This window comes from Scyliorhinus torazame, chromosome 15, assembly GCF_047496885.1.
Source record: "Scyliorhinus torazame isolate Kashiwa2021f chromosome 15, sScyTor2.1, whole genome shotgun sequence".
Taxonomy (NCBI): domain Eukaryota; kingdom Metazoa; phylum Chordata; class Chondrichthyes; order Carcharhiniformes; family Scyliorhinidae; genus Scyliorhinus; species Scyliorhinus torazame.
This window is the reverse complement of record NC_092721.1, coordinates 56,256,625-56,284,597: the sequence shown is the minus strand read 5'-3', so window position 1 is coordinate 56,284,597 and position 27,973 is coordinate 56,256,625. Positions and strand designations below refer to the sequence as shown.

At 48.0% G+C, this 27,973-nt stretch overlaps 1 protein-coding gene across 2 annotated transcripts in view; it reads right to left on the bottom strand.

The window, feature by feature from the left end:
- The window catches only part of LOC140391602 (UDP-glucose:glycoprotein glucosyltransferase 2-like), a 731,169-nt gene that overhangs the window by 70,203 nt on the left and 632,993 nt on the right, over positions 1-27,973 (bottom strand). For both annotated transcript variants that reach the window (XM_072476257.1, XM_072476258.1), the window contains exons 24-27: positions 21,352-21,482; positions 19,906-20,001; positions 19,708-19,807; positions 9,435-9,514 (exon numbers count right to left, since the gene is read on the bottom strand). In XM_072476257.1, coding sequence (XP_072332358.1) covers positions 9,435-9,514; positions 19,708-19,807; positions 19,906-20,001; positions 21,352-21,482 — 407 coding nt within the window. The remainder of the gene's footprint in view (positions 1-9,434; positions 9,515-19,707; positions 19,808-19,905; positions 20,002-21,351; positions 21,483-27,973) is intronic.

Here is a 27,973-nt window from a genome sequence, read left to right as displayed (position 1 = left end):
GTGCCCAGATGGCACTGCCAAAGCCAGCAGAAGCACTGCCAAGGTTCCCAGATGGCACTGCCAAGCCAGCAGGAGCACTGAAGGACAAAAGCAACAAAATACTTATTTTACTCAGCTCTGGATACTCCTCGGAGATGCTACTCCAGAATGCTGACCATATCATTGATTTGTGCCATGTTTTAATATGTGTCAAAGCTGAGGCGCAGAAGTTCAGTCAGCTTCATTTGGAGTCAGGTTTGCCAGTCCATTTACAGTTTCCTTACTAATGCTGTTTTCTTCGATGTGTCGTAGCAGTGTGGGGAACATGTAGTAATTTTGGCTTTGCACTCCCAAATGCCAAACTTTCAATGAGTTTTGGAAAGCTGTGATTTCTTCACAGTGCCAAAAGCAATCATCATCCTTTCCTTGCAATTTGAGGTTCAATTCATTTAGAATTGAAAAGATTTCTGCAAAGTAAGACATAGTTAGCATCCAGCAAACGAATCAGCCAGAGAGGACAATTTCTCGAGGAGGAAAGCGTGGACTTCGTACCTCAGTTGGTAAACTCTGAGTAGCTCCCCTGTTGACTGATCATTACAGTAACTCTTCAAACGGATGAAGTCCACCATCACAGTGATTGGCTGGTCACTGTTTTGATTCAATGCTTTAATGTAGTCTAAAAGTAAGCAAAAAACTTATAGCCACCCTTCAGTACACAGAGGGTGATGATTTCTCAAGGCTTTCATTTCATCCCTTGCCAAACGTTCAATTCTGTCCATGATTAAACGATGAGGAACATATACTCTCATTTGAGAAATGTTTCGGGATGCAAAACAGATCGAGGTCATAGCCTTGTTCATCATCGGTGATCACCACGCAGTCAGCCGCCGGCATGCCGCAATCGCCCTTTGACCCTGGGTTCAGGTCACAACACTCCCGGGTCGCATGCTCACTGGTGATCGGGCATGCATGCGCAGTGCGGCCGCATTTTCTTAGCTGGTTGTGGCCACCATTTTTAAAGCCACTCGCAGCCAGCATTGTTAAAAGCCGGCTGCCGCAGCTGTTGTGCTTGAATTCCCGCGATCGGGAACGGCAGGGTGGATGGCTCCGTGACCCTCCCAACACCCGCTCGCGACCCCTGGTTAGCTGGTAGCTTCAGTGGGCAGCACACACGGTCATGGTGGTCGGTGTGGATGTCGGCATGTGGTACAGGGTGGGGGTTTGGCCGCCCTCCAGGTGTAGGGAGTGTGGGGTTATGGGTGTGTGGGACAGGGGTTGGTGCAGAGGCACAGCGCTGCCTACTCATCCTGGCCATCCTGAAGAGGTTGTGTAGTTTCTTCCTACACTGCTGGCCAGTCCGGACAGTGTTGCCCATGGCGCTGACCATCTCTGTCATCTGCATCCAGGCACAGCGAACGGCGGCGGCTGGCTGCCTCCTTCCTGGGACAGGTACAGGGCCGGCCGCCTCTCCACCACAGCGTCTAGCTAGGTCTCAAGCTTGCCGTCTGCAAAATGGGGTGCTGCCCTCCTCGCTGCCACCTTGTTGGCTGGGATGGTGTGTGGGGAGTGAAGTGTGTATATGTGGCTGCAGCTTGTCAGCCTCCTAAGTGTCAATCACAATCTCGGCAAATCACACATCGTTTCTCATTGGAATCGATTGTGTTCCATTTGGCACCAGTGCTAGCCCCTTAATGGCAGTTGAATCGGTCTAGGTGCGGCGTCGTTTTTTCTGTCGGAGAAGTCCACGAATCCTGCCCCGGCGGGCAATCTATCTAACGGAGAATCTATCCGCAGGAGGGGGCCAGTGTTCAGATAGGTGGTTTGAAGTGTGTCTACTTCAATGCCAGGAGTATACGAAACAAGGTAGGGGAACTGGCAGCATGGGTTGGTACCTGGGATTTCGATGTTGTGGCCATTTCGGAGACATGGATAGAGCAGGGACAGGAATGGATGTTGCAGGTTCCGGGGTTTAGGTGTTTTAGTAAGCTCAGAGAAGGAGGCAAAAGAGGGGGAGGTGTGGCACTGCTAGTCAAGAGCAGTATTACGGTGGCGGAGAGGATGCTAGATGGGGACTCTTCCTCCGAGGTAGTATGGGCTGAAGTTAGAAACAGGAAAGGAGAGGTCACCCTGTTGGGAGTTTTTTATAGGCCTCCTAATAGTTCTAGGGATGTAGAGGAAAGGATGGCGAAGATGATTCTGGATAAGAGCGAAAGTAACAGGGTTCTTATTAAGGGAGACTTTAACTTTCCAAATATTGACTGGAAAAGATATAGTTCGAGTACAATAGATGGGTCGTTTTTTGTACAGTGTGTGCAGGAGGGATTCCTGAAACAATATGTTGACAGGCCAACAAGAGGCGAGGCCACGTTGGATTTGGTTTTGGGTAATGAACCAGGCCAGGTGTTGGATTTGGAGGTAGGAGAGCACTTTGGGGACAGTGACCACAATTCGGTGACGTTTACGTTAATGATGGAAAGGGATAAGTATACACCGCAGGGCAAGAGTTATAGCTGGGGGAAGGGCAATCATGATGCCATTAGACGTGACTTGGGGGGGATAAGGTGGAGAAGTAGGCTGCAAGTGTTAGAACATAGAACATAGAACAATACAGCGCAGTACAGGCCCTTCGGCCCACGATGTTGCACCGAAACAAAAGCCATCTAACCGACACTATACCATGATCATCCATATGTTTATCCAATAAACTTTTAAATGCCCTCAATGTTGGCGAGTTCACTACTGTAGCAGGTAGGGCATTCCACGGCCTCACTACTCTTTGCGTAAAGAACCTACCTCTGACCTCTGTCCTATATCTATTACCCCTCAGTTTAAGGCTATGTCCCCTCGTGCTAGCCATTTCCATCCGCGGGAGAAGGCTCTCACTGTCCACCCTATCTAACCCTCTGATCATTTTGTATGCCTCTATTAAGTCTCCTCTTAACCTTCTTCTCTCCAACGAAAACAACCTCAAGTCCATCAGCCTTTCCTCATAAGATTTTCCCTCCATACCAGGCAACATCCTGGTAAATCGCCTCTGCACCCGCTCCAAAGCCTCCACGTCCTTCCTATAATGCGGTGACCAGAACTGTACGCAATACTCCAAATGCGGCCGTACCAGAGTTCTGTACAGCTGCAACATGACCTCCTGACTCCGGAACTCAATCCCTCTACCAATAAAGGCCAACACTCCATAGGCCTTCTTCACCACCCTATCAACCTGGGTGGCAACTTTCAGGGATCTATGTACATGGACACCTAGATCCCTCTGCTCATCCACACTTTCAAGAACTTTTCCATTAGCCAAATATTCCACATTCCTGTTATTCCTTCCAAAGTGAATCACCTCACACTTCTCTACATTAAACTCCATTTGCCACCTCTCAGCCCAGCACTGCAGCTTATCTATATCCCTCTGTAACCTGCTACTTCCTTCCACACTATCGACAACACCACCGACTTTAGTATCGTCTGCAAATTTACTCACCCACCCTTCTGCGCCTTCCTCTAGGTCATTGATAAAAATGACAAACAGCAACGGCCCCAGAACAGATCCTTGTGGTACTCCACTTGTGACAGAACTCCATTCTGATCATTTCCCATCAACCACCACCCTCTGTCTTCTTTCAGCTAGCCAATTTCTGATCCACATCTCTAAATCACCCTCAATCCCCAGCCTCCGTATTTTCTGCAATAGCCTACCGTGGGGAACCTTATCAAACGCTTTGCTGAAATCCATATACACCACATCAACTGCTCTACCCTCGTCTACCTGTTCAGTCACCTTCTCAAAGAACTCGATAAGGTTTGTGAGGCATGACCTACCCTTCACAAAGCCATGCTGACTATCCCTGATCATATTATTCCTATCTAGATGATTATAAATCTTGTCTCTTATAATCCCCTCCAAGACTTTACCCACTACAGACGTGAGGCTCACCGGTCTATAGTTGCCGGGGTTGTCTCTGCTCCCCTTTTTGAACAAAGGGACCACATTTGCTATCCTCCAGTCCTCTGGCACTATTCCTGTAGCCAATGATGACATAAAAATCAAAGCCAATGGTCCAGCAATCTCTTCCCTGGCCTCCCAGAGAATCCTAGGATAAATCCCATCAGGTCCCGGGAACTTATCTATTTTCAGCCTGTCCAGAATTGCCAACACCTCTTCCCCACGTACCTCAATGCCATCTAATCTATTTACCTGGAGCTCAGCATTCTCCTCCACAACATTATCTTTTTCCTGAGTGAATACAGACGAAAAATATTCATTTAGTATCTCGCCTATCTCTTCAGACTCTACACACAACTTCCCATCCCTGTCCTTGACTGGTCCTACTCTTTCCCTAGTCATTCGCTTATTCCTGACATACCTATAGAAAGCTTTTGGGTTTTCCTTGATCCTTCCTGCCAAATACTTCTCATGTCCCCTCCTTGCTCGTCTTAGCTCTCTCTTTAGATCCTTCCTCGCTGCCTTGTAACTATCCATCGCCCCAACTGAAACTTCACACCTCATCTTCACATAGGCCTCCTTCTTCCTCTTAACAAGAGATTCCACTTTTTTGGTAAACCACGGTTCCCTCGCTCGGCACCTTCCTCCCTGCCTGACCGGTACATACTTATCAAGAACACGCAGTAGCTGATCCTTGAACAAGCTCCACTTATCCAGTGTGTCCAACACTTGCAGCCTACTTCTCCACCTTATCCCCCCCAAGTCACGTCTAATGGCATCATAATTTCCCTTCCCCCAGCTATAACTCTTGCCCTGCGGTGTATACTTATCCCTTTCCATCCTGAACGTAAACGTCACCGAATTGTGGTCACTGTCCCCAAAGTGCTCACCTACCCCCAAATCCAACACCTGGCCTGGTTCATTACCCAAAACCAAATCCAATGTTGGGCACACTGGATAAGTGGGGCTTGTTCAAGGATCAGCTACTGCGTGTTCTTGATAAGTATGTACCGGTCAGGCAGGGAGGAAGGCGTCGAGCGAGGGAACCGTGGTTTACCAAGGAAGTGGAATCTCTTGTTAAGAGGAAGAAGGAGGCCTATGTGAAGATGAAGTGTGAAGTTTCAGTTGGGGCGATGGATAGTTACAAGGTAGCGAGGAAGGATCTAAAGAGAGAGCTAAGACGAGCAAGGAGGGGACATGAGAAGTATTTGGCAGGAAGGATCAAGGAAAACCCAAAAGCTTTCTATAGGTATGTCAGGAATAAGCGAATGACTAGGGAAAGAGTAGGACCAGTCAAGGACAGGGATGGGAAATTGTGTGTGGAGTCTGAAGAGATAGGCGAGATACTAAATGAATATTTTTCGTCTGTATTCACTCAGGAAAAAGATAATGTTGTGGAGGAGAATGCTGAGCCCCAGGCTAATAGAATAGATGGCATTGAGGTACGTAGGGAAGAGGTGTTGGCAATTCTGGACAGGCTGAAAATAGGTAAGTCCCCGGGACCTGATGGGATTTATCCTAGGATTCTCTGGGAGGCCAGGGAAGAGATTGCTGGACCTTTGGCTTTGATTTTTATGTCATCATTGGCTACAGGAATAGTGCCAGAGGACTGGAGGACAGCAAATGTGGTCCCTTTGTTCAAAAAGGGGAGCAGAGACAACCCCGGCAACTATAGACCGGTGAGCCTCACGTCTGTAGTGGGTAAAGTCTTGGAGGGGATTATCAGAGACAAGATTTATAATCATCTAGATAGGAATAATATGATCAGGGAGAGTCAGCATGGCTTTGTGAAGGGTAGGTCATGCCTCACAAACCTTATTGAGTTCTTTGAGAAGGTGACTGAACAGGTAGATGAGGGTAGAGCAGTTGATGTGGTGTATATGGATTTCAGCAAAGCGTTTGATAAGGTTCCCCACGGTAGGCTATTGCAGAAAATACGGAGGCTGGGGATTGAGAGTGATTTAGAGATGTGGATCAGAAATTGGCTAGCTGAAAGAAGACAGAGGGTGGTGGTTGATGGGAAATGTTCAGAATGGAGTACAGTCACAAGTGGAGTACCACAAGGATCTGTTCTGGGGCCGTTGCTGTTTGTCATTTTTATCAATGACCTAGAGGAAGGCGCAGAAGGGTGGGTGAGTAAATTTGCAGACGATACTAAAGTCGGTGGTGTTGTCGATAGTGTGGAAGGATGTAGCAGGTTACAGAGGGATATAGATAAGCTGCAGAGCTGGGCTGAGAGGTGGCAAATGGAGTTTAATGTAGAGAAGTGTGAGGTGATTCACTTTGGAAGGAATAACAGGAATGCGGAATATTTGGCTAATGGTAAAGTTCTTGAAAGTGTGGATGAGCAGAGGGATCTAGGTGTCCATGTACATAGATCTCTGAAAGTTGCCACCCAGGTTGATAGGGTTGTGAAGAAGGCCTATGGAGTGTTGGCCTTTATTGGTAGAGGGATTGAGTTCCGGAGTCGGGAGGTCATGTTGCAGCTGTACAGAACTCTGGTACGGCCGCATTTGGAGTATTGCGTACAGTTCTGGTCACCGCATTATAGGAAGGACGTGGAGGCTTTGGAGCGGGTGCAGAGGAGATTTACCAGGATGTTGCCTGGTATGGAGGGAAAATCTTATGAGGAAAGGCTGATGGACTTGAGGTTGTTTTCGTTGGAGAGAAGAAGGTTAAGAGGAGACTTAATAGAAGCATACAAAATGATCAGGGGGTTGGATAGGGTGGACAGTGAGAGCCTTCTCCCGCGGATGGAAATGGCTGGCACGAGGGGACATAACTTTAAACTGAGGGGTAATAGATATAGGACAGAGGTCAGAGGTAGGTTCTTTACGCAAAGAGTAGTGAGGCCGTGGAATGCCCTACCTGCTACAGTAGTGAACTCGCCAACATTGAGGGCATTTAAAAGTTTATTGGATAAACATATGGATGATAATGGCATAGTGTAGATTAGATGGCTTTTGTTTCGGTGCAACATCGTGGGTCGAAGGGCCTGTACTGCGCTGTATTGTTCTATTTTCTAAGTATGTTCTATCCGCTGGTTTCTCTTGAGCCAACTCATCAGGTTTGCATTTTCAGCTCTGTCTTTAACTTCAATGAACAATATCTTGTTCATATTCCAGTGCCTTCTCTCCCTTCATCTTCAATCTTCTGGCGGCTTCCCTTTTCACTCTCTGGTTTCTATCACTACTTCTTCTTTAGTTTCTGGGACTTGCTTTCTTCCCATTACTCCATTATATTAATTCTGCTTCTCTATCACTCCCTAGCATCCAACTGCCCTGGGTTCAGTTAAAACGAATCTCAAAAGGTCTTTCTAACGTAACAGCGGTCCCTGGTTACTAAGCAACAGCTCAGTCCTTCTTTCCCCTCTTGTTTGCTTTTCATTTAGTAAACTCTCTAAACAATGCAGACACAGTTTGCATGTATGGGGTTTGGGTTTTATTTCAAACACTTTTTTAACATGAATCTAATTAAAATTTTAATGCCTTCTTACAGGAAACACTAAATTAAACTCACTGAAATATATATACCATTTCTAATATTCAACATCACAAACATAAATCACTACATCTGTTTCTTGACATGGAAAATATGCCCAATGTGAAGACAGGTTTCATCTGCACCAGGACTGTGAGGTGGTCACTCCTACTAATACTGTCATGGACAGATGCATGTGTGACAGGTATATTGGTGAGGATTAGATCAAGTAGCTTTTTGGTTCACTCACCTACCACAGACCCAGTCTAACAGTAATGTCCTTTTGGCCAGCTCAGACAATGCTGCTACCGAGCCACTCATGGTGATGGACATTGAAATCCACACCCAGAGTGCATTCTGCATCATAGCTACCCTCAATGCTTCCTCCAATGAGCAACATGGAGGAGTACTGATTCATCAGTTCAGGAGAGGTGGGTAGGTGGTAATTAGTAGGTCCCCTTGCCTATGTTTGAACTAATGCCATGAGACCTTCTAGGGTCCAGAGTCAAATGCAGTTGATGTTGTTTTTGTTTTTTAAGACATTTTTTGTCAAAGTATGATCTAAAAAGCTGGCTGTATCGGGGGTAGGTGGGATGCAGATTTGAGGTTGCTATCAGATCAGCCACAATCTTATTAAATGGCAGAGTAGGCTCGAAGGGCTGAATGGCCTACTTGTTCGTATGTGTTGTAAAACTGAGTGTCATGGAATAGGAGGGTCAGTGTCCAATTGGATATAAAATTGGCTTGAAGACAGAAAACAGCATGTCATGGTAAATAGTTATTTTTCAGACCGGAGGAGAGTAGACAAGGGTCAACTTCTGGAACCATTACTTTATTTGCTACATATAAATATAATATTCAAAGGAGTCTCGAGAAAGATTTAAACTTAGAAATGTATTAAGTTAAATAAATTAAAGTCCGCAAAGCAGCGAGCAGTACATCCAGTCCAAGCCGGGAGCATCCGAAGATGCCAATTCTTATCCTGTGGGTCCCGTGGGAATTATTACAATAAATAAAGAGTAAAATTTCAAAATCTGCTGATCGTACCCAACTTGCAAGTGTAGCAGACAGTGCGGCTGATACACATCACCAGTAACATGATATAGATTGACTAGTAGAATGGGTAGATAAATAGAAGATTGAATTCAATACAGAGAAGTGTGAGGTGATGCATTTTGGGATAAGGAATAAAGAGGGGCAATATAAATCTATAGAGTGTGCAAGAACAGAAGGACCAAGGGGATCAGAGAATAAAGTGGTCAGCAAAACATATGGAACCTTGGGCTTCATAAATAGAGACGTACAAAAGTAGGAAAGTTATGCTGAACTTCTGTAAAGTTCTGTTTAGGCCCCGTCTAGAGCACTGTGTTTAGTTCTGGTCAGTAGACTTTAGGAAGGATGTTAGGGTCCTCAAAAGAATGCAGAAGAGATTTACTAGAATAGATCCAAGAATAGGGATTTTAAATATAAGATTAGAAAATGCTAGGTTGGGTCTCCTTGGAATAAAGATGATTGAGAGGAGATTTGATAAAGCTGTAAAATCTTGACTCATTTGGACAAGGTAGGCAAAGAAAAACAGTACCAATTAGCATATAGTACAAGGAATCGGGAGGCAGGGATTGGAGATTTTATGCAAGAGATGCAGGGGGTATGTGATGAGGAACTATTTTTAAGTAGTAATGGCCAGGAAGTTGCTGCCCACGAAAGTGCTGAAACGGGAAATAAACTGGAAAGGATAATGGATGGGGATTTGCAGGAAATAAACATTTAGGGGTACAGGGTTAGAGCAGGGGAATGGATTTGGACTAGTTTGCTCAGTGGAGGGATGGCATGATCGCAATAATCCAAATGGCCTCATTCTGTGCTCTAAATGACTACTCTAGGCAAAATAAATTTACTCATTGGTATTTTATCTGCAGTTTTCTGTTGTCAACAAACAATTTAAGAGAGATCATGATGAATTAACTAATCTACACGGGCATAATGGCATTCCGCATAGTGACAGGAGTGACATGCAAGCGCTTCTCACCTTTTCAAAGGCATTTCAGAAAGTTTTGATCTGCAGTTCATGAAAACTTTCAGCTTCATATTGATCACCTGAAGCAATACCTGAACAAAAACAAATATTTTCATGTTTTATTATGTTCATTTTAAAGCAGGCAAAAGTGATCAACAAATTAGAATCATGTGCTGGGATTTCTCTCCCCTCACCGTGATTTTCCCCATGACAGGGGCGGCATGTTATTGGTCACTGGTTCTGCCAAAGTCGAAAGGCAATGGCTCACTTACCCTATCGCCGGGGAACCCGTCGCGGGGTGCGGGTGTGGGGTCGCCTTTGGCGGGACTGGAAGAACATAAGAACTAGGAGCAGGAGTAGGCAATTCAACCTCTCAAGCCTGCTCAGCTATTCAATACGATCATCGTTGATCTCCTTGTGGCCTCAAATCTACTTTTCTGCCCATTCTCCATAGACCTTCAAACAATTACTAATTAAAAATCTATCTATCTGCTCCTGAAATTTACCCAATGACCCGCCATCCACTTCCACAGATTCTCCAACTTTTAAGAGAAGTACTTTTTCCTCGTCTCTGTTTTAAATTTGCTAACCCTTATCCTAAAACTATGACCTCTCGTTCTAGATTGCCCCACAAGAGGGAATATCCGCTCTACGTGTACGTTGTCAATACCTATTGTCATCTTCTGTACCTCAATTAGATCTCCTCTCATAATTCGAGCATAAAACATAAAACATAGAACATAGAACATTACAGCACAGTACAGTTAGGGAACTGGAGCTAGAGCTGGATGAATTTCGGATCATTCGGGAGGCAGAGGTGGTCAGTAGCTTCAGGGATGTAGTTACTCCAAAGGATCAAGATAGATGGGTGATGGTGAGAGGGGCTGCGAGGAAGCAGTCAGTGCCGGGATCCTCTGTAGTCGTTCCCCTCAGTAACAAGTATACCGTTTTGGATACTGTTGAGGGGGACGACCTACCAGGGGTAAGCCACGGTGAACGGATCTCCAGCACTGAGTCCATCCCTGTGGCTCAGAAAGGAAGGAGGGAGAGCAAGAAAGCAATAGTTATTGGGGACTCGATAGTTAGAGGGACAGTTGACGGTTCTGTGGCAGGGTCTGTGACGTCTCGGACCGTGTTTTCAGAATCCTTAAGGGGGAGGGGGAATAGTCACAAGTCGTGGTACACATCAGTACCAACGACATAGGTAAGAGAAGGGACAGGGATTTAAAACAGGAATTTAGGGAACTAGGGTGGAAGCTGAGAGCCAGGACAAACCATGTTGTCATCTCTGGTTTGTTGCCGGTGCCACCCGCTAGCGAGGTGAGGAACAGGGAGAGAGTGCAGATAAACACGTGGCTGCAGGGACGGTGTAAGAGGGAGGGTTTCAGGTACGTGGATAATTGGAGCACATTCTGGGGAAGGTGGAACCTGTACAGACAGGACGGTTTGCACCTGAACCAGAGGGGCACCAATATCATGGGAGTGAGATTTTCCGGGGGTGGGGGGGGAGGTTTAAACTAATTTGTCAGGGGGCATGGAAAACGAGCTGTAGTCCAGAAGCCAGTGTTGAGAGTAGTGAGGTACTGAGGAGGGTATCAAGGTCGCCGGAGTGTACCGGCAGACAGAAAGGTAGGTTGAAGTGTGTCTACTTCAATGCAAGGAGCATCCGGAATAAGGTAGATGAACTTGGAGCGTGGATTGGTACTTGGGACTACGATGTTGTGGCCATTACGGAGACATGGTTAGAACAGGGACAGGAATGGTTGTTGGAGGTTCTGGGGTATAGATGTTTCAGTAAGAGTAGGGAAGGTGGTAAAAGAGGTGGAGGAGTAGCATTGTTAATCAAGGGTTCTTTGTTCTTGATAGTTCAACGGCTGCAAAAAGGCAGTTTGAAGGGGATCTGCCTACTGAGGTAATATGGGCCGAAGTTAGAAATAGGAAAGGAGCGGTCACATTGTTAGGAGTTTTCTCTAGGCCCCCAAATAGTAATAGAGATGTGGAGGAAGAAATTGCAAAACAGATTATGGATAGGTGTGGAGGTCTCAGGATAGTTGTCATGGGTGACTTTAACTTTCCAAATATTGATTGGAACCTCTATAGGCCGAACAGTTCGGATGGGGCAGTTTTTGTACAACGTGTGCAGGAGGGTTTCCTGACACAATATGTGGATAGCCCGACAAGAGGGGGGGCCACATTGGATTTGGTACTGTGTAATGAACTGGGCCAAGTGTTAGATTTGTCTGTGGGAGAGCACTTTGGAGATAGTGACCACAATTCGGTGTCTTTCACTATTGCAATGGAGAGGGATAGGGCCATACGGCAGGGCAAGGTTTATAATGGGGGAGGGGTAATTATGATGCGATTAGGCAAGAATTAGGGAGCATAAGATGGGAACAGAACCTTCAGGGAAAGGCACAAATGAAAAGTGGAGCTTGTTAAAGGAACAAATACTTGTCCTTGATAGGTATGTCCCTGTCGGACAGGGAGGAAATGGCCGTGTGAGGGAACCATGGTTCACAAAAGAGGTTGAATGTCTTGTCAAGAGGAAAAAGGAAGAGTATGTACGGATGAGAAAACAAGGTTCAGTTGGGTCGCTTGAGGGTTACAAGGAATGAGCTAAAAAAAAGGCCTTAGGAGAGCTAGGAGGGGGCATGAGAAGTCCTTGGCGGGTCGGATCAAGGAAAACCACAAGGCTTTTTACTAAGAAACAAAGAACAAAGAAAAGTACAACACAGGAACAGGCCCTTCGGCCCTCCAAGCCCGTGCCGATTATGCTGCCCGACTAAACAACAATCTTCTACACTTCCTGGGTCCGTATCCCTCTATTCCCATCCTATTCATGTATTTGTCAAGATGCCCCTTAAATGTCACTAGATGCCCCTTAAATGCCACTTGCTTCCAAATCATTGATATTCTTATGTGAGAAATAAAAGAATGACCAGGGTGAGGGTAGGGCCGGTCAAGGACAGTAGTGGGAACTTGTGCATGGAGTCAGAAGAAATAGGAGAGGCGTTGAATGAATACTTTTCTTCAGTGTTCACCAAGGAGAGGGGCCATGTTTTTGAGGATGAGAGTGTGATACAGGCGGGTAGTCTGAGGAGGTAGATGTTCTGAGGAAGGATGTATTAGCAATTTTGAAAAACTTGAGGGTCGACAAGTCCCCTGGGCCAGATGGGATATATCCAAGGATTCTTTGCGAGGCAAGGGATGAGATTGCAGAGCCTTTGGCTTTGATCTTTGGGTCCTCACTGTCCATGGGGATAGTGCCAGAGGACTGGAGAGTGGTGAATGTTGTTCCTCTGTTCAGAAAGGGAATAGGAATGACACTGGTAATTATAGGCCAGTTAGTCTTACTTCGGTGGTCGGTAAGTTAATGGAAAAGGTCCTGAAGGATGGGATTTATGACCATTTGGAAAGATGCAGCTTAATCCGGGATAGTCAACACAGATTCGTGAAGGGGAAGTCTTGCCTCACAAATGTGATTGAATTCTTTGAGGAGGTAGCTAAGTGTGTAGATGAAGGTAGAGCAGTTGATGTCATATACATGGATTTTAGTAAGGCTCAGGTTCCCCGTGGTCGGCTCATGAAGAAAGTAAGGAGGTGTGGGATAGAGGGAAATTTGGCCAATTGGATAAGTAACTGGCTGTCACAGAAAAGTTACCAGCGGTGTACCACAGGGATCAGTGCTGGGTCCTCTGATATTTGTGATTCTTATCAATGACTTGGAGGAGGGGGATGAAGGGTGGATCAGTAAATTTGCTGATGACACCAAGATTGGTGGAGTAGTGGATGAGGTGGAGGGCTGTTGTAGGCTGCAAAGAGACATTGATAGGATGCAGAGCTGGGCCGAAAAATGGCAGATAGAGTTTAACCCTGATAAGTGCGAGGTGATTCATTTTGATCGAAAAAAATTTGAATGCGGGTTACAGGGTCAACGGCAGGGTTCTGAGGAATGTGGAGGAACAGAGAGATCTTGGGGTTCATGTCCACAGATCTCTGAAGGTTGCCACTCAAGTGGATAGAGCCGTGAAGAAGGCTTATAGTGAAAAATGAAAATGAAAATTGCTTATTGTCACGAGTAGGCTTCAATGAAGTTACTGTGAAAAGCCCATAGTCGCCACATTCTGGCGCCTGTTCGGGGAGGCTGGTACGGGAATTGAACCGTGCTGCTGGCCTGCTTTAAAAGCCAGCGATTTAGCTCAGTGAGCTAAACCAGCCCCTAGTGTGTTAGCGTTTATTAACAGGGGGCTTGAGTTTAAGAGCCGCAAGATTATGCTGCAACTATACATGACCCTGGTGAGATCACATTTGGAGTATTGTGTGCAGTTCTGGTCACTTCATTATTGGAAGGATGTGGAAGCATTGGAAAGGGTGCAAAGGAGATTTACCAGGATGTTGCCTGGTTTGCAGGATAGGTCTTATGAAGAAAGGTTGAGGGAGCTAGGGCTTTTCTCTTTGGAGCGGAGGAGGATGAGAGGCGACTTAATAGAGGTTTATCAGAGGATGAGGGGGATAGATAGAGTGGACGTTCAGGGACTATTTCCTCGGGTGGATGTAGCTGTTACAAGGGGGCGTAACTATACGATTTAGGGTGGGAGGTATAGGAGGGATGTCCGAGGTAGGTTCTTTACTCAGAGAGTGGTTAGGGTGTGGAATGGACTGCCTGCTGTGATTGTGGAGTTGGACACATTAGGAATTTTCAAGCGGTTATTGGATAGGCACATGGAGCACACCAGAATGACAGGGAGTGGGATAGTTTGATCTTGGTTTCGGACAATGCTCGGCACAACTTCGAGGGCCGAAGGGCCTGTCCTGTGCTGTATTGTTCTATGTTCTATGTACAGGCCCTTCAGCCCACGATGTTGTGCCGACCATTCACCCGAATCTAAAATTAACCTAACCTACACCTCTTCAATTTACTGCTGTCCATGTGCCTGTCCAAGAGTCGCTTAAATGTCCCTAATGACTCTGACTCCACCACCTCTGCTGGCAGTGCAATCCACGCATCCATCACTCTCTGTGTAAAGAACCTACCTCTGACATCTCCCCTATATCTTCCTCTAATCACCTCAAAATTATGTCCCCTTGTGACAGCCATTTCCGCCCTGAGGAAAAGTCCCTGGCTATCCACTCTATCCATGCCTCTCATCATCTTGAGGTTCTGGCTTATCCCGGGCAGCCCTCTCTCCAACCTCCCATGAGATCACATCGGAGGAGAGCTCTGGGGATGCCACCGTAATAGTCGTGTCACAGCTGTCATCCTCACCCTCCACCAGCACAGATACACGCACTTAAGTGTGAAATGCTAGTGGTGAGGCTTCTGGGGCACAACCTGGTGAGCACCACACTGTTGCTGATGGATATTAGGTGGATGCAGGAACCACCAGGCAAGTTAGCAGTTGGAAGTCAGCTGGATATCAGGACCCAGCTGGTCCCAGTCTGATGCTGAGCCTATGGAAGGGGCCATCCCGGAGCAGATGGAGATGTTAGGGTGCAGCCGGAACATTCTGAGGAGGTTTCAGTGTCACTCCAGCAGATCCACAGCTGCTTGGAGGAATCCCAGAGGATATGGGCGCTGGAGCGTCATCGGCACTGCATGGCACCGAGGCCAACACTGCCAACATAGCTCGGGTGGCGACTGCAATGGAAAGACTGGTGCATGTCGTCAGCACCATGAGTGAAGATGTCCAACGCGTCCTACAGTCGGTGATGGCCATGGCTGAGGATCTTAGCAGAATGCCCGATTCATAGAATGTGCAGTGCAGTCCCATCGAGTCTGCACCGGCCCTTGGAAAGAGCACACCTCCACCCTATCCCCGTAGCCCAGTAATCTCACCCTAAGGGCCTAAGCATGGTCAATTCACATCATCTGCACATCTTTGGACAGTGGGAGGAAACCGGAGCACCCGGACAAAACCCACGCAGACACGGGGAGAACTGTGCAGACTCCGCACAGACAGTGACCCAAGCGGGAATCGAACCTGGAACCTTGGCGTTGTGATGCAACAGTGCTAACACTGTCCTATCATGCCGCCCCTGTGCTACCAAGACGCCCCTCACTGTGATGTGGCCCAGTGCCAGATTGACCTTGATGAGGTTCACCGGGACATGTCCCACTCTCTGATGGGAATGGCTGAGGTGCTGCGGAGGTTGTCCCAGTCACAGATGGGCATTGCCGAGGCGCTACAAAGCATAATGCAGTCACTGAAGATGCACCGTCGAGAGCGTTGAGAGCATAGTGCAGACATTGGGAGACACTAGGGCTGGCAGAGCCAGATGGCGCAGGGGCAGCCGAGGCTCGGGGCAGTCGAGGCTCGAAACAGCCGCTTCTCCATCCCAGGATGAACCTTGGGTACCAACCCGGACCTGGCCCATGGAATGGGGATGGCGGCCATCTAAAGGGGAACACAGCTATCAGGACCTTTACCTCCAAGCCACTCACAAACCTGACTTGAAAATATATCGTCATTCCTTCACTTGTCACAAGGTCAACATCCTGGAAATCCGTTCCTAACAACACCCTGGGTGAACCTACACCACACAAACTTTAGCAGTACAAGAAGGTTCATCACATTCTCAAGGGCTATTTGGGATGGAAGTGAATGATGGCCGAGCCAGCATCGCCCACATTCCTTGAATCAATGAAACAAAACTTATGCTGTGCTGCCAAATCACATGCTCTTGGAATTTATCATAGAATTTACAGTGCAGGAGGCCATTCGGCCCATCGAGTCTGCACCGGCTCTTGGAAAGAGCACCCTACCCAAGGTCAACGCCTACACCCTAACCCAGTAACCCCACCCAACACTAAGGGTAATTTTGGACACTAAGGGCGATTTAGCATGGCCAATCCACCTAACCCGCACATCTTTGGACTGTGGGAGGAAACCGGAGCACCCGGAGGAAACCCACGCACACACGGGGAGGATGTGCAGACTCCGCACAGACAGTGACCCAAGCCGGAATCGGACCTGGGACCCTGGAGCTGTGAAGCAATTGTGCTATCCACAATGCTACCGTGCTGCCCCCAATGCCCTACCTGCTACAGTAGTGAACTCGCCAACATTGAGGGCATTTAAAAGTTTATTGGATAAACATATGGATGATAATGGCATAGTGTAGGTTAGATGGCTTTTGTTTCGGTGCAACATCGTGGGCCGAAGGGCCTGTACTGCGCTGTATCGTTCTATGTTCTATGAACCAACATATATGATAAAAAATCTTCTATTAAGTTGAGCATTAGTTTAAGTGCTACATGGGGCGGCATGGTGGCACAGTGGTTAGCACTGCTACCTCACGGCATCGAGAACCCGGATTCCATCTCGGCCACGGGCCACTGTCAGTGTGGAGTTTGCACATTCGCCCGTGTCAGTGTGGGTCTCGCTCCCACAACCCAAAGATGTTCCGCATAGGTGGATTGGCCACAATAAATTGCCCCTTAATTGAAAAAAAAGAATTGGGTACTCTAAATTAAAGAAAAAGTTGAAGTGTACATGTACATGGTGGCACAATGGTTAGCACAGAGCCAGGGACCCACGTTCAATTCCAGCCTTGGATGACTGTGTGGAGTTTGCATTCTCCCCGTATCTGCGTGGGTTTCCTCAGAGCAAAGAAGAATACATAGAACATTACAACGCAGTACAGGCCCTTCGACCCTCAAGCCTGTACCGGTCAAGATACCACCCTTGGCCAAAATCCTCAGCATTTCCTAGTGCCACGTCCCTCCATACTCATCCTATCCATGTATTTGTTGAGATGCCTTTTGAACTCATTCATGTATCTGCTTCCACAACCTCCCCTGGCAACTGGTTCCAGGCACTCACCATCCTCTGTGTAAAAATCCTGCCTCGCACGTCTCCTCTAAACTTTGCCCCACGGATCTCAAACCTATGCCCCCTGGCGACTAACCCCTCCACCCTGGGAAAGAGTGCCTGCCCGTCCACTCTATCCATGCCCTTCATAATCATGTAGACCTCTATCAGGTCACCCGTTAACCTCCGTCTTTCTAATGAAAACAGTCCAAGTCTATTCAGCCTCTCCGTATAGCTAACACCCTCCAAACCAGGCACCATCCTGCTAAACCTCCTCTGCACCCTTTCCAAAGACTCCACATCCTTCTGGTAGTGTGGCGGCGAGAATCCAAGGTTGGATACAACTGTAGCATGACTTGCCACTTTTTGTACACCCGTGCAATGAAGGCAAGCATTCCGTATGATTTTTTGACCACCTTGTCCACTTGTGTTGCCACATTGAAAGATCTGTGGACCTGCACGTCCAGATCTCTCTGACTTTCTATATTCCTAAGAGGTTTGCCATTTACAGTATATTTCCCCGGGCGCTCCGGTTTCCTCCGACAGTCCAAAGATGTGTAGGTTTGGTGGGGTTTTAGGGATAGAGTGGGGAAGGCCTAGATAGGGTGCTCTTTCAGAGGGTCGGTTTAACACAAAAGGCGTTGCTTGCCTGTGACTGTTTTTAAAAGGTCTGACAGCAACGCATATTGAACGCTGATAAGATACTTTTAAAAGCAGATTTATTATTGTTCACACGGAGGTAAAACATGAAAACATGCTTGTATCTGTGTATTTTTTCCAGTGTTTATTTTATTAATTCAAGGAATGTGAGCATTGCTGGCTGGGCCAGCATTTATTGACCATCCCTAATTGCCCTTGAACGGAGGCCTTTCCAGAGGGCATTTAAGAGTTAACCACATTGTTGTGGGTCTGGAGTCACATGTAGGCCAGACCAGATAAGGATGGCGGATTTCATTCCCCAAAGTGCATTAGTGAATCAAATGAGTCTTTACAATGGTCGACAATAGCTTCATGGACATCATTAGAGTTTTAATTTCAGGGGCGGGATTCTCCGACCCCCCGACGAGCCGGAGAATCGCCGGAGGGCGGCGTGAATCCCGCCCTGTCGCCGGCTGCCAAAATTCTCTGGCACCGGTTTTGCGGCAGGGGCGGGAATCACGTCGCGCCGGTCGGGGGCCATTGGCAGCGGCTCCCCCGGCGATTCTCAGCCCCGTGATGGGCCAAGTGGCCGCCCGTTTTCGGTCGGTCCCGCCGGCGTGAAATACACCAGGTCCTTACTGGTGGGACCTGGCTCTGCGGGCGGCCTGCGGAGTCCACGGGGGGTGGCGAGGGTGAATCTGGCCCCAGGGGGTGCCCCCACGGTGGCCTGGCCAACGATCGGGGCCCACTAATCCGCGGGCCGGTCTGTGCCGTGGGAGCACCCTTTCCTTCCATGCTGGCCGCTATAACGGTCCGCCATGGCCGGTGCGGAGAAGAAACCCCCCCTGCACATGCGCTGGGATCACGCCAGTATACGCTGGCGCTCCCGCGCATGGGCCAACTCGCGCCGGCCGCCGGAGGCCCTTCGGCACCGGTTGGCAAGGCGCCAACCCCACCTGCCTAGCCCCTGAAGGTGCGGGGGATTCCTCTTCACCGGAAGGCCCGCCCCGCCGGCTAGGGGAGAATCCCGGCCCAGATTTTTGTTGGATTCAAATGTCAGAATCTGACATGGTGGGATTCAAACTGGAGTTCCCAGTGTGTTACCCTGGGTCTCTGGACTACTACTCCAGTGACAGTACCACTACGCCACCGCCTTCCTTAAGTAGTAAGAAGAAGAGTAGTTTTAGAAATAAAAGCGAAATACTGCAGATAAAAAGACAGTGCTGGTAAAACTCAGCAGCTCAGCTATGTCTGTGGAGAGAGAAATAAAGTTAATGTTTCATTGAATGAAGACGTTCTGAAGAAGATGCATATTAGACTTACAACAATAAATCCTTCCCATTAATAAATCATTCCTATTAATGCCAATTATTCATCTGTAATAATTTACACTGCAGGACTATCACAGACAACTATTCAAAATTAACATAGAACATACAGTGCAGAAGGAGGCCACTCAGCCCATCAAGTCTGCACCGACCCACCCAAGTCCCCACTTCCACCCCATCCACATAACCCAATAACCACTCCTAACCTTTTTTGGTCACTAAGGACAATTTATCATAGCCAATCCACCTAACCTGCACGTCTTTATCTGTGGGAGGAAACCGGAGCATCTGGAGGAAACCCATGCAGACATGGGGAGAACGTGCAGACTCCGCACAGACAGTGACCCAGCAGGGAATCGAACCTGGGACCCTGGCGCTGTGAAGCCACAGTGCTAATCACTTATGCTACCGTGCTGCCCGAAAAACAAGCAGACTTCAATGAAATTACTGTGAAAAGCCCCTAAATGGTTAACAATGTGACAATTGAACAAAGCTTCACATTCTCACCATTAGTAATGGGACCATCCTTTGTGCCTCCCTGCTTATTGGATCAAGAATGGCCACCACTTCATAAAAAACTCCATCTTGAGGTTGTATCTTGATTACACTGCAGAACAAAAAATAAATATTTTAACAATTTAGACAATATACCATCAGGAATGCAACTTAGTTCAGGAAAGATTCAGCTATTGAATCTGTTATTACCTTAGCTGATCTTGAAGAAACTTGACATCCCTTCGCGATTCCACTTTAGACATTGATGATAAAAGAGCATCTACCTTCATGGTTAGATCACTGCCACTTCAGAACAGAAGGAAGAAAATTTCAGTTGTTGCCCAACTTTATTTCTGTTCAAAGGGTAATCAATGGGGTGGATTTTGCACTCCTGTTTTTGGGGGTGGGATCGGGAAATTCCGTGTGAGTCCCAAGCATGGCTTACGCCTGCAGGATTTCCCATTCCAATTCTCCCTGCCCCCAACCAGTGATGTAGCAGGAATCTCGACATTGAACGTTGGGGTCCCCAAAGAGGAGTGGGGAATAGGGTCATTCCCAAGCAATACCTTGGCACTGCCCACGCGTCCCCTGGAGGGAAGGGGTTCGCTGGGGGAGGGGATGTTTCGTGGGGTGTTCGGGGATGGGGAAGTTCTACTTTTTCGTTTTTGTATCGGGGTACTCTTTAAATCGCAAGCTGTTGGCGGGACGGTTCTACCTCCAGTATGATGTCATGGGACCCATGCCTTGGAATTTTTCTTTTATAAGTTCCTAACAATACAACAGGGAACGCTGCCTTTGGGGCTGGCACCTCCATTGTTGTTTTTCCCACCCAATGCATCAATCTGCCTTTTTTTGAGAATATGCCCAATATGCTTGGAATTAACAGCCATTTTGTGATGTCTTTATACAATTCCATATACAAGACCATCTGCTTCCTCCAAGCATACGTGTTGCCATACATATAGGTGGGATTAGTGTTGGAATTTCTGAGGAGGACAGAATCCAACCAACCAAAGGTATTATCAGGACAAAATAAATGTCCACCCCCTCCTCGACTGGACATTACTTTAGGTCTGAGTAAGGAATGGAACAATTCCCTGCTCATAATTCCAATCAATCTGAGTATCGTATCTGGGTTCTGGTATATATGTAGATGGAAACAGCAACAGTGAGGGCTTCCTGATACTTGAGGGATTGAAGCAACAGCTATTCAATCACTTGATTTTACACATATCCTCTCGTCTGCTGTGAAGGACAATAGAGAGTAACTATTTAGCGAGACTGCCAGTTCCTTATTTCCAATTACAATATAAGGGGTAATGGATACTCACCCCACTTCCCACCTTTTGTCTAAAACATACCACAAAATTGGCTGGTACAATTAGAACTCCCAGCTCTATGTTGACACTAGCTATTTCTCCTTGGGATGTGGGACTTTGTTGTACTTTCAGTGTAATTCTATCCTTTGTGCAAAAGCATAATTTCATAATCAATGATTGTTTGTTCTTAGCGTATAAACACAAACCTTTTTGGTATTTTCATTGACAATCAACATCGGTTTTGAGAGGTGTAACAGTTTCACCAGGTTGTACTTTATTGCTGCATCATCAACAAAATGAACTAATTTTAGGAGTCAGAAGAAAAGGGAAAGCACACCTTTTCGAATCCACCCCCATCTGTTTGACATGAGCTTTAATCTTCTCTGATGAAGCACTGAGACTGATCCTTTCCAGCAGGTTGAAATCTTCAGGATGGAACTCAACACCTTCCATGAAAGCATCCAGGATCTAAGTGTAAAAATAACAAAATGATATTGGAAATATTTATTAAACAGTAATTTGTGTGAGCATCACATTATTAACACTGAATAAGTGATTAAGTTATCACTTAATAACTTTGATAGTTAAAAGTGATGATATATTTAAAATCAAGTAAGCCACTTTTAACTAACAAAGCAAATCAAAGCAACTCTAGTGTATAAAACATAAAATTACAATTTTCGTCCCAAGCACTGGCATGATTGTCTCGGGCCGATTCCTGCCAAAAACACTAGGTTTATTGTTTAAACTGAGTTATGTTTTGCAGCGCTCTTGGTCAATTATAGAGGAAAGCAATTTTAGTACTTGAATTTTAAAAAACTGCATCGCCATTAAGCCATGACAAGAGCTCATGCCCCAACTGGAATATGAAATAGAAGTGTATAAAGAATATGAAATTCTTGTGCTCCACTGGCTTTTAATTCCCAAATACCCAGAAATTTCTTTGATGATGAATTAACAATGCTCTTCATTATTTAAAAAGACACCAAAAATTGAGTTCAGATTTTCTATAAATTGCTGGACTATTTGTACAGCGCCACAATAACTGAAGAGACTGCCTGGAGGCAGTGGCATGGATAAGATAGTAAATTAGTACTTCATATGTGTCTTCACACAGAAAAGGCTGCTGTAATGTACCAGTAAAAGGGAAGGTTGTAGAAATGTTGCATTGGATAAAATGAAGAGATACTTAAAAGGTTGGCAGTACTCAAAGTAGAAAAATTACCTCCGAGGTTACTGAAGAAAATAAGGGCGGAAATAATTGTTTTAATTCACTTATGGAATGTGCATGTTGCTGGCTAAGCCAGAATTTATTGCATATCCCTAATTGCCCTTGTTGGTGGTGAGCTGCCATTTTGGACTGCTGCATTCTCTAATAATAATAATCTTCAGTAGTGTCACAAGTGTGCTTACATTAACACTGCAATGAAGTTCCTGTAAAAAAACCCTGATTATCATAGTGTTATAACCTGCCTACTGACGATTGGCTGGGGACTAATGATTATCCCACAATCCTATGGGAGTATGAACTTCCCCAATGAGGGGGGCGGAGAAACTCCTACTATAAATAAGCTGGCCAGTCCAGGAACCAGCAGGAAGGAGAAGGTAGCAAGGGAAGTTACTGCTACTACTATGTATATATTGTTATAGTAAATAAACTTTATTATTTTTATCCTTAAAACTCGTGCTGGATTCTTCGGGGCCCTTACAAAACTGGCGACGAAGGTAAAAGTGAATAGCTGTCTACACTGCTGAAGCCACCTCCCTGGATTTTTGTTGGATACAGGTTGGAAGTTGTTTTCTATTATACCATGCCTCTGTACGGACGTTTGGATGTTTTTGATGCTGCGCTGGAAAGCTGGAACCAGTACACACAACGGATGCGTTACTATTTCCGGGCAAACAATATCACTGAAAACGAGCGCCAGGTGGTCATATTGCTCACCGCCTGCGGCCCGCATACGTTTGGGGTGATTAGGAGCCTTACGTACCCAGCTGCGCCGGACACCAAAACGTTTGACGAACTTGTGAATATAGTGGGGCAACACTTTAACCCAACCCCGTCCACGATAGTCCAGCGTTACCGGTTTAATACCGCTGAGAGGACCCCTGGAAAATCCCTTGCCGATTTTTTATCCAGGCTACGCGGGATTGCGGAATACTGTGACTATGGTGAGACCTTGTCAGAAATGTTACGCGACCGTTTGGTTTGCGGTATTAACAATGCGGCCACCCAGAGAAAGTTGTTAGCGGAGCCAACGTTGACTTTTCAACAGGCAATACAAATAGTCTTGTCCCGAGAGAGCGCAGAGCGAGGAGTACAGGAGCTACAGAGAATGGAAGTGCATGCCTTGGGGCGAAACCCTTTCCGCCCAAAAACGTCCCCCCCGCACTCCTGCGGTACCTTGGGCGAGGCAACGACCAGACCGACGCCAGTGGCCATCGGACATTCCTCCCCGAAGGGAGCCTTCTCCAGAGCGAATGGATGAGGAGCCATGTCCGTGTCAGATTTGTAGGCGCCGACCCCGTCGCGGACGGCGGTCCTGGGGACGCCAGAGACGCCGTCGTTCCGACCGAAACTGGGACCAGCCCAGGGGCCGTAACTGGGACCAGCCCAGAGGCCGTACCTTCCATGTGGATGAACCTGCGGCGACCACTCCTGAGGACGTGGAGACGGAGGACGACTGCCTGCAGCTGCATTGTGTGGCAGCTCCCCGTGTGGCCCCCATTAAGGTGACAGTACGGGTCAATGGCCACCCGCTGGAGATGGAGTTGGATACTGGCGCAGCGGTCTCCGTGATCGCCCAGAGGACATTCGACCGCATCAAGCAGGGTATACAGACCCTTACACTAACTGACTCACAGGCCAGGTTGGCCACCTACACGGGGGAACCACTGGACATTGCAGGAACTACAATGACCCCTGTTGTCTATGGACGCCAGGAGGGGCGTTTCCCACTTATCGTAGTGCGTGGCCATGGGCCCAGCCTGTTGGGTCGGGACTGGTTGCGCCATTTGCGGTTGCAATGGCAGCACATCCTCCAAACAGTTTCTGGAGGGTTGACTGAGGTGCTAGGATGATACCCAGAGGTATTCCAGCCTGGTCTGGGGAAAATAAAAGGGGCCGTAGCCCGTATCCAAGTTGAACCAGGAGCCACACCGCGCTATTTCCGGGCGCGCCCAGTGCCTTACGCTTTGCTCGAAGGTAGAAGGGGAGCTCACTCGTTTGGAGAGTTTGGGTATTATCAGGCCTGTCCGTTTTGCTGACTGGGCAGCACCAATTGTGCCAGTAATGAAGCCAGATGCCACAGTTCGCTTGTGTGGCGACTATAAACTTACAGTGAATACAGTTTCCCGACTCGACCGATACCCAATGCCTCGCATAGAGGATCTCTACGCGAAACTTGCAGGCGGACTCTCATTCACAAAATTAGATATGAGTCACGCCTACCTGCAGTTGGAGCTGGACCCTGCCTCCCGACCATATGTAACAATTAACACACACCGGGGCCTGTATGAATATACACGGTTGCCCTTTGGAGTATCCTCTGCCTGCGCAATTTTTCAACGTGTTATGGAGGGCATTTTGAGAGGTTTACCACGTGTGGCTGTCTACCTAGATGACGTGTTGATTACAGGGACGTCGGAGCAAGAGCATTTGGAAAATCTGGAGGCTGTCCTTAAACGCCTTTCGGAGGCTGGAGTCCGTTTACGTCACAAAGTGTGTATTTCAGGCAAAAGAAGTAGTCTACCTAGGTTATCGGGTGGACCGCGAGGGTCTGCACCCCGTCGCAGAGAAGGTGCGTGCAATTCAACATGCCCCCACCCCGACTGACACTTCGCATCTTCGTTCTTTTCTCGGTCTCGTAAACTATTACGGGAAGTTCCTCCCCAATCTGGCAACTACGCTGGCCCCCTTACACCTGCTGCTAAAGAAAAATCACACCTGGGTTTGGGGTCAGCCGCAAGAAACCGCTTTCCGGCGGGTAAAGCAACAATTGTCGTCGTCTGGGTTACTAACCCACTATGATCCGGGAAAGCCTTTGCTCGTCACATGTGATGCATCCCCGTATGGTATTGGGGCTGTCCTGTTCCACAAGATGGAGAACGGGGCCGAGCGACCGATAGCTTTCGCCTCCCGCACATTGACTGCAGCGGAGAAGAAGTACGCGCAGATCGAGAAGGAGGGCCTGGCAGTGGTTTTCGCGGTGAAACGCTTCCACCAGTATGTGTACGGCCGCCATTTCACTATCGTGACTGATCATAAGCCCCTGCTGGGACTCTTCAGAGAGGATAAGCCGATACCGCCCATTGCTTCTGCACGGATCCAGCGCTGGGCTTTGTTGCTTGCTGCATACAAGTATTCTCTGGAGCACAAACCAGGTACGCATATAGCAAATGCCGACGCACTGAGCCGATTGCCTTTATCGACCGGCCCCATGTCGACCCCCACGACCGGTGAGGTGGTCGCAACCCTAAATTTTATGGACACCTTGCCTGTCACGGCATCACAGATCCGTGAGTGGACCCAGACGGAGCCAGTCCTGTCAAAGGTTCGGCACATAGTCCTGTATGGTGGGCAGCATAGACAGCTCCCAGGCGAGTTACGGGCATTTTCCTCCAAGCTGTCAGAGTTCAGCGTGGAAGACGGCATCCTCTTGTGGGGGACGCGTGTGGTTGTCCCGGAAAAAGGCCAGGAGCTGATATTATCAGACTTGCACAATGGGCATCCGGGCGTGACCAAGATGAAAATATTGGCCCGGAGTTATGTCTGGTGGCCAGGCCTCGACACCGACATTGAGAAGGTGGCCCAAAACTGCTCCATTTGCCAGGAGCATCAGAAGCTTCCGCCGGCCGCGCCCCTACATCACTGGGAATGGCCAGGGCGGCCTTGGGCACGCTTACATGCAGATTTCGCAGGCCCTTTTCAGGGATCCATGTTCCTTCTACTAATTGACGCCCAGTCCAAATTTGGAGGTGCATAAGATGCAGGGGACAACGTCCTGCGCAACAATTGAAAAAATGCGTTTATCATTTAGCACGCATGGCCTCCCCGAGGTGCTGGTCACGGATAATGGCACTCCATTCACGAGTGAGGAGTTTGCTAGGTTTACAAAGATGAACGACATCCGCCATATCCGCACTGCCCCTTACCACCCGGCTTCAAATGGGTTGGCAGAGCGTGCAGTGCAAACATTCAAAGGAGGCCTAAAGAAGCAGTCTTCCGGATCAATGGACACGAGACTGGCTCGGTTTTTGTTTACGTACAGGACCACCCCCCATACAGTGACTGGGGTAGCTCCCGCAGAACTCCTAATGGGCTGGAGACTTCGCACCCGCCTTAGTATGGTCTTCCCGGACATTGGCGCAAAAGTACGCCGCACACAAGAACGGCAGGGACCGGGATTGTCTCAGCATCGTCCGATTCGGCAGTTTGCGCCCGGTGACCCAGTATTCGTGCGGAATTTTCCTGGTGGTGCCCAATGGGTTCCTGGGGTAATCTTTCGCCAAACGGGCCCTATATCGTACCAAGTGCAAGCCCAGGGTCGTCTCCAGCGAAAACATGTAGACCACGTCCGGTCCAGAAGATCATCCCCGCAAAAGATTCCCCGCCCCCGGAGCTCAGTTCAACAGCGGCAAAGACCAGAAACAAGGGAAGGTAGTCCTCCAAATCTTCCACTGGTGCCTCACTCGAAGCCTGCGCAGGTCATGACGGGACCGAATGGGGACAGAGACGCTGACATGACGGAGGCAGCAGACTCTGACTCCGAGATGGAGACACAGGATGAATCAGAGGGGGAATCCTCGGGTCCACAGGCCGTGGATGTACAACCGCGCCGTTCATCACGGAAGCACCGGTCTCCGTCTCGTTATACGCCGCCTGATCCAGCGCCGCGTGCAAATGGCGTCCGGCCTGCGGCCAAACGAGTTCAACGCCTTCCTTCGCCAGGGCCTACGGTGGATTCCTTGGACTTTGGGGGGGAGGGATGTTATAACCTGCCTACTGACGATTGGCTGGGGAGTAATGATTATCCCACAATCCTATGGGAGTATGAACTTCCCCAATAAGGGGGGCGGAGAAACTCCTACTATAAATAAGCTGGCCAGTCCAGGAACCAGCAGGAAGTAGAAGGTAGCAAGGGAGGTTACTGCTACTACTATGTATATATTGTTATAGTAAATAAACTTTATTATTTTGTATCCTTAAAACTCGTGCTGGATTCTTCGGGGCCCTTACAAAACATAGATTATCATATAATTTACAGTGCAGAAGGAGGCCATTCAGCCCATCGAGTCTGCACCGGCTCTTGGAAAGAGCACCCTACCCAAGGTCAACACCTCCACCCTATCTCCATAACCCAGTAACCCCACCCAACACGAAGGGCAATTTTGGACACTAAGGGCAATTTATCATGGCCAATCCACCTAACCTGCACATCTTTTGGACTGTGGGAGGAAACCGGAGCACCCAGAGGAAACCCACGCACACACGGGGAGGATGTGCAGACTCCGCACAGACAGTGACCCAAGCCGGAATCGAACCTGGGACCCTGGAGCTGTGAAGCAATTGTGCTATCCACAATGCTACCGTGCTGCCCGTGATTGCCACACTCTGACGCCTGTTCGGGTTTAAAGAGGGAGAATTCAGAATGTCCAATTCACCTAACAAGCACATCTTTCGGGACTCGTGGGAGGAAACCGGAGCAAACCCACGCAGATTCGGGGAGAGCGTGCAGACTCCGCACAGACAGTAACCTAACCTGGGAATCGAACCCGGGTCCCTGGCACTGTGAAGCAACAGTGCTAACCCTCTGAGATGCAGGTGCACTGCAGTGCTGTTGAGGGAAATCCAAGATTTTGACCCAGTAACAGTGAAGGAACGGCGATATATTTCCAAGTCACTTGGAGGGGAACTTCCAGGTGGTGGTGTTCCTAGGTATCTACTGCTCTTGTCCTTC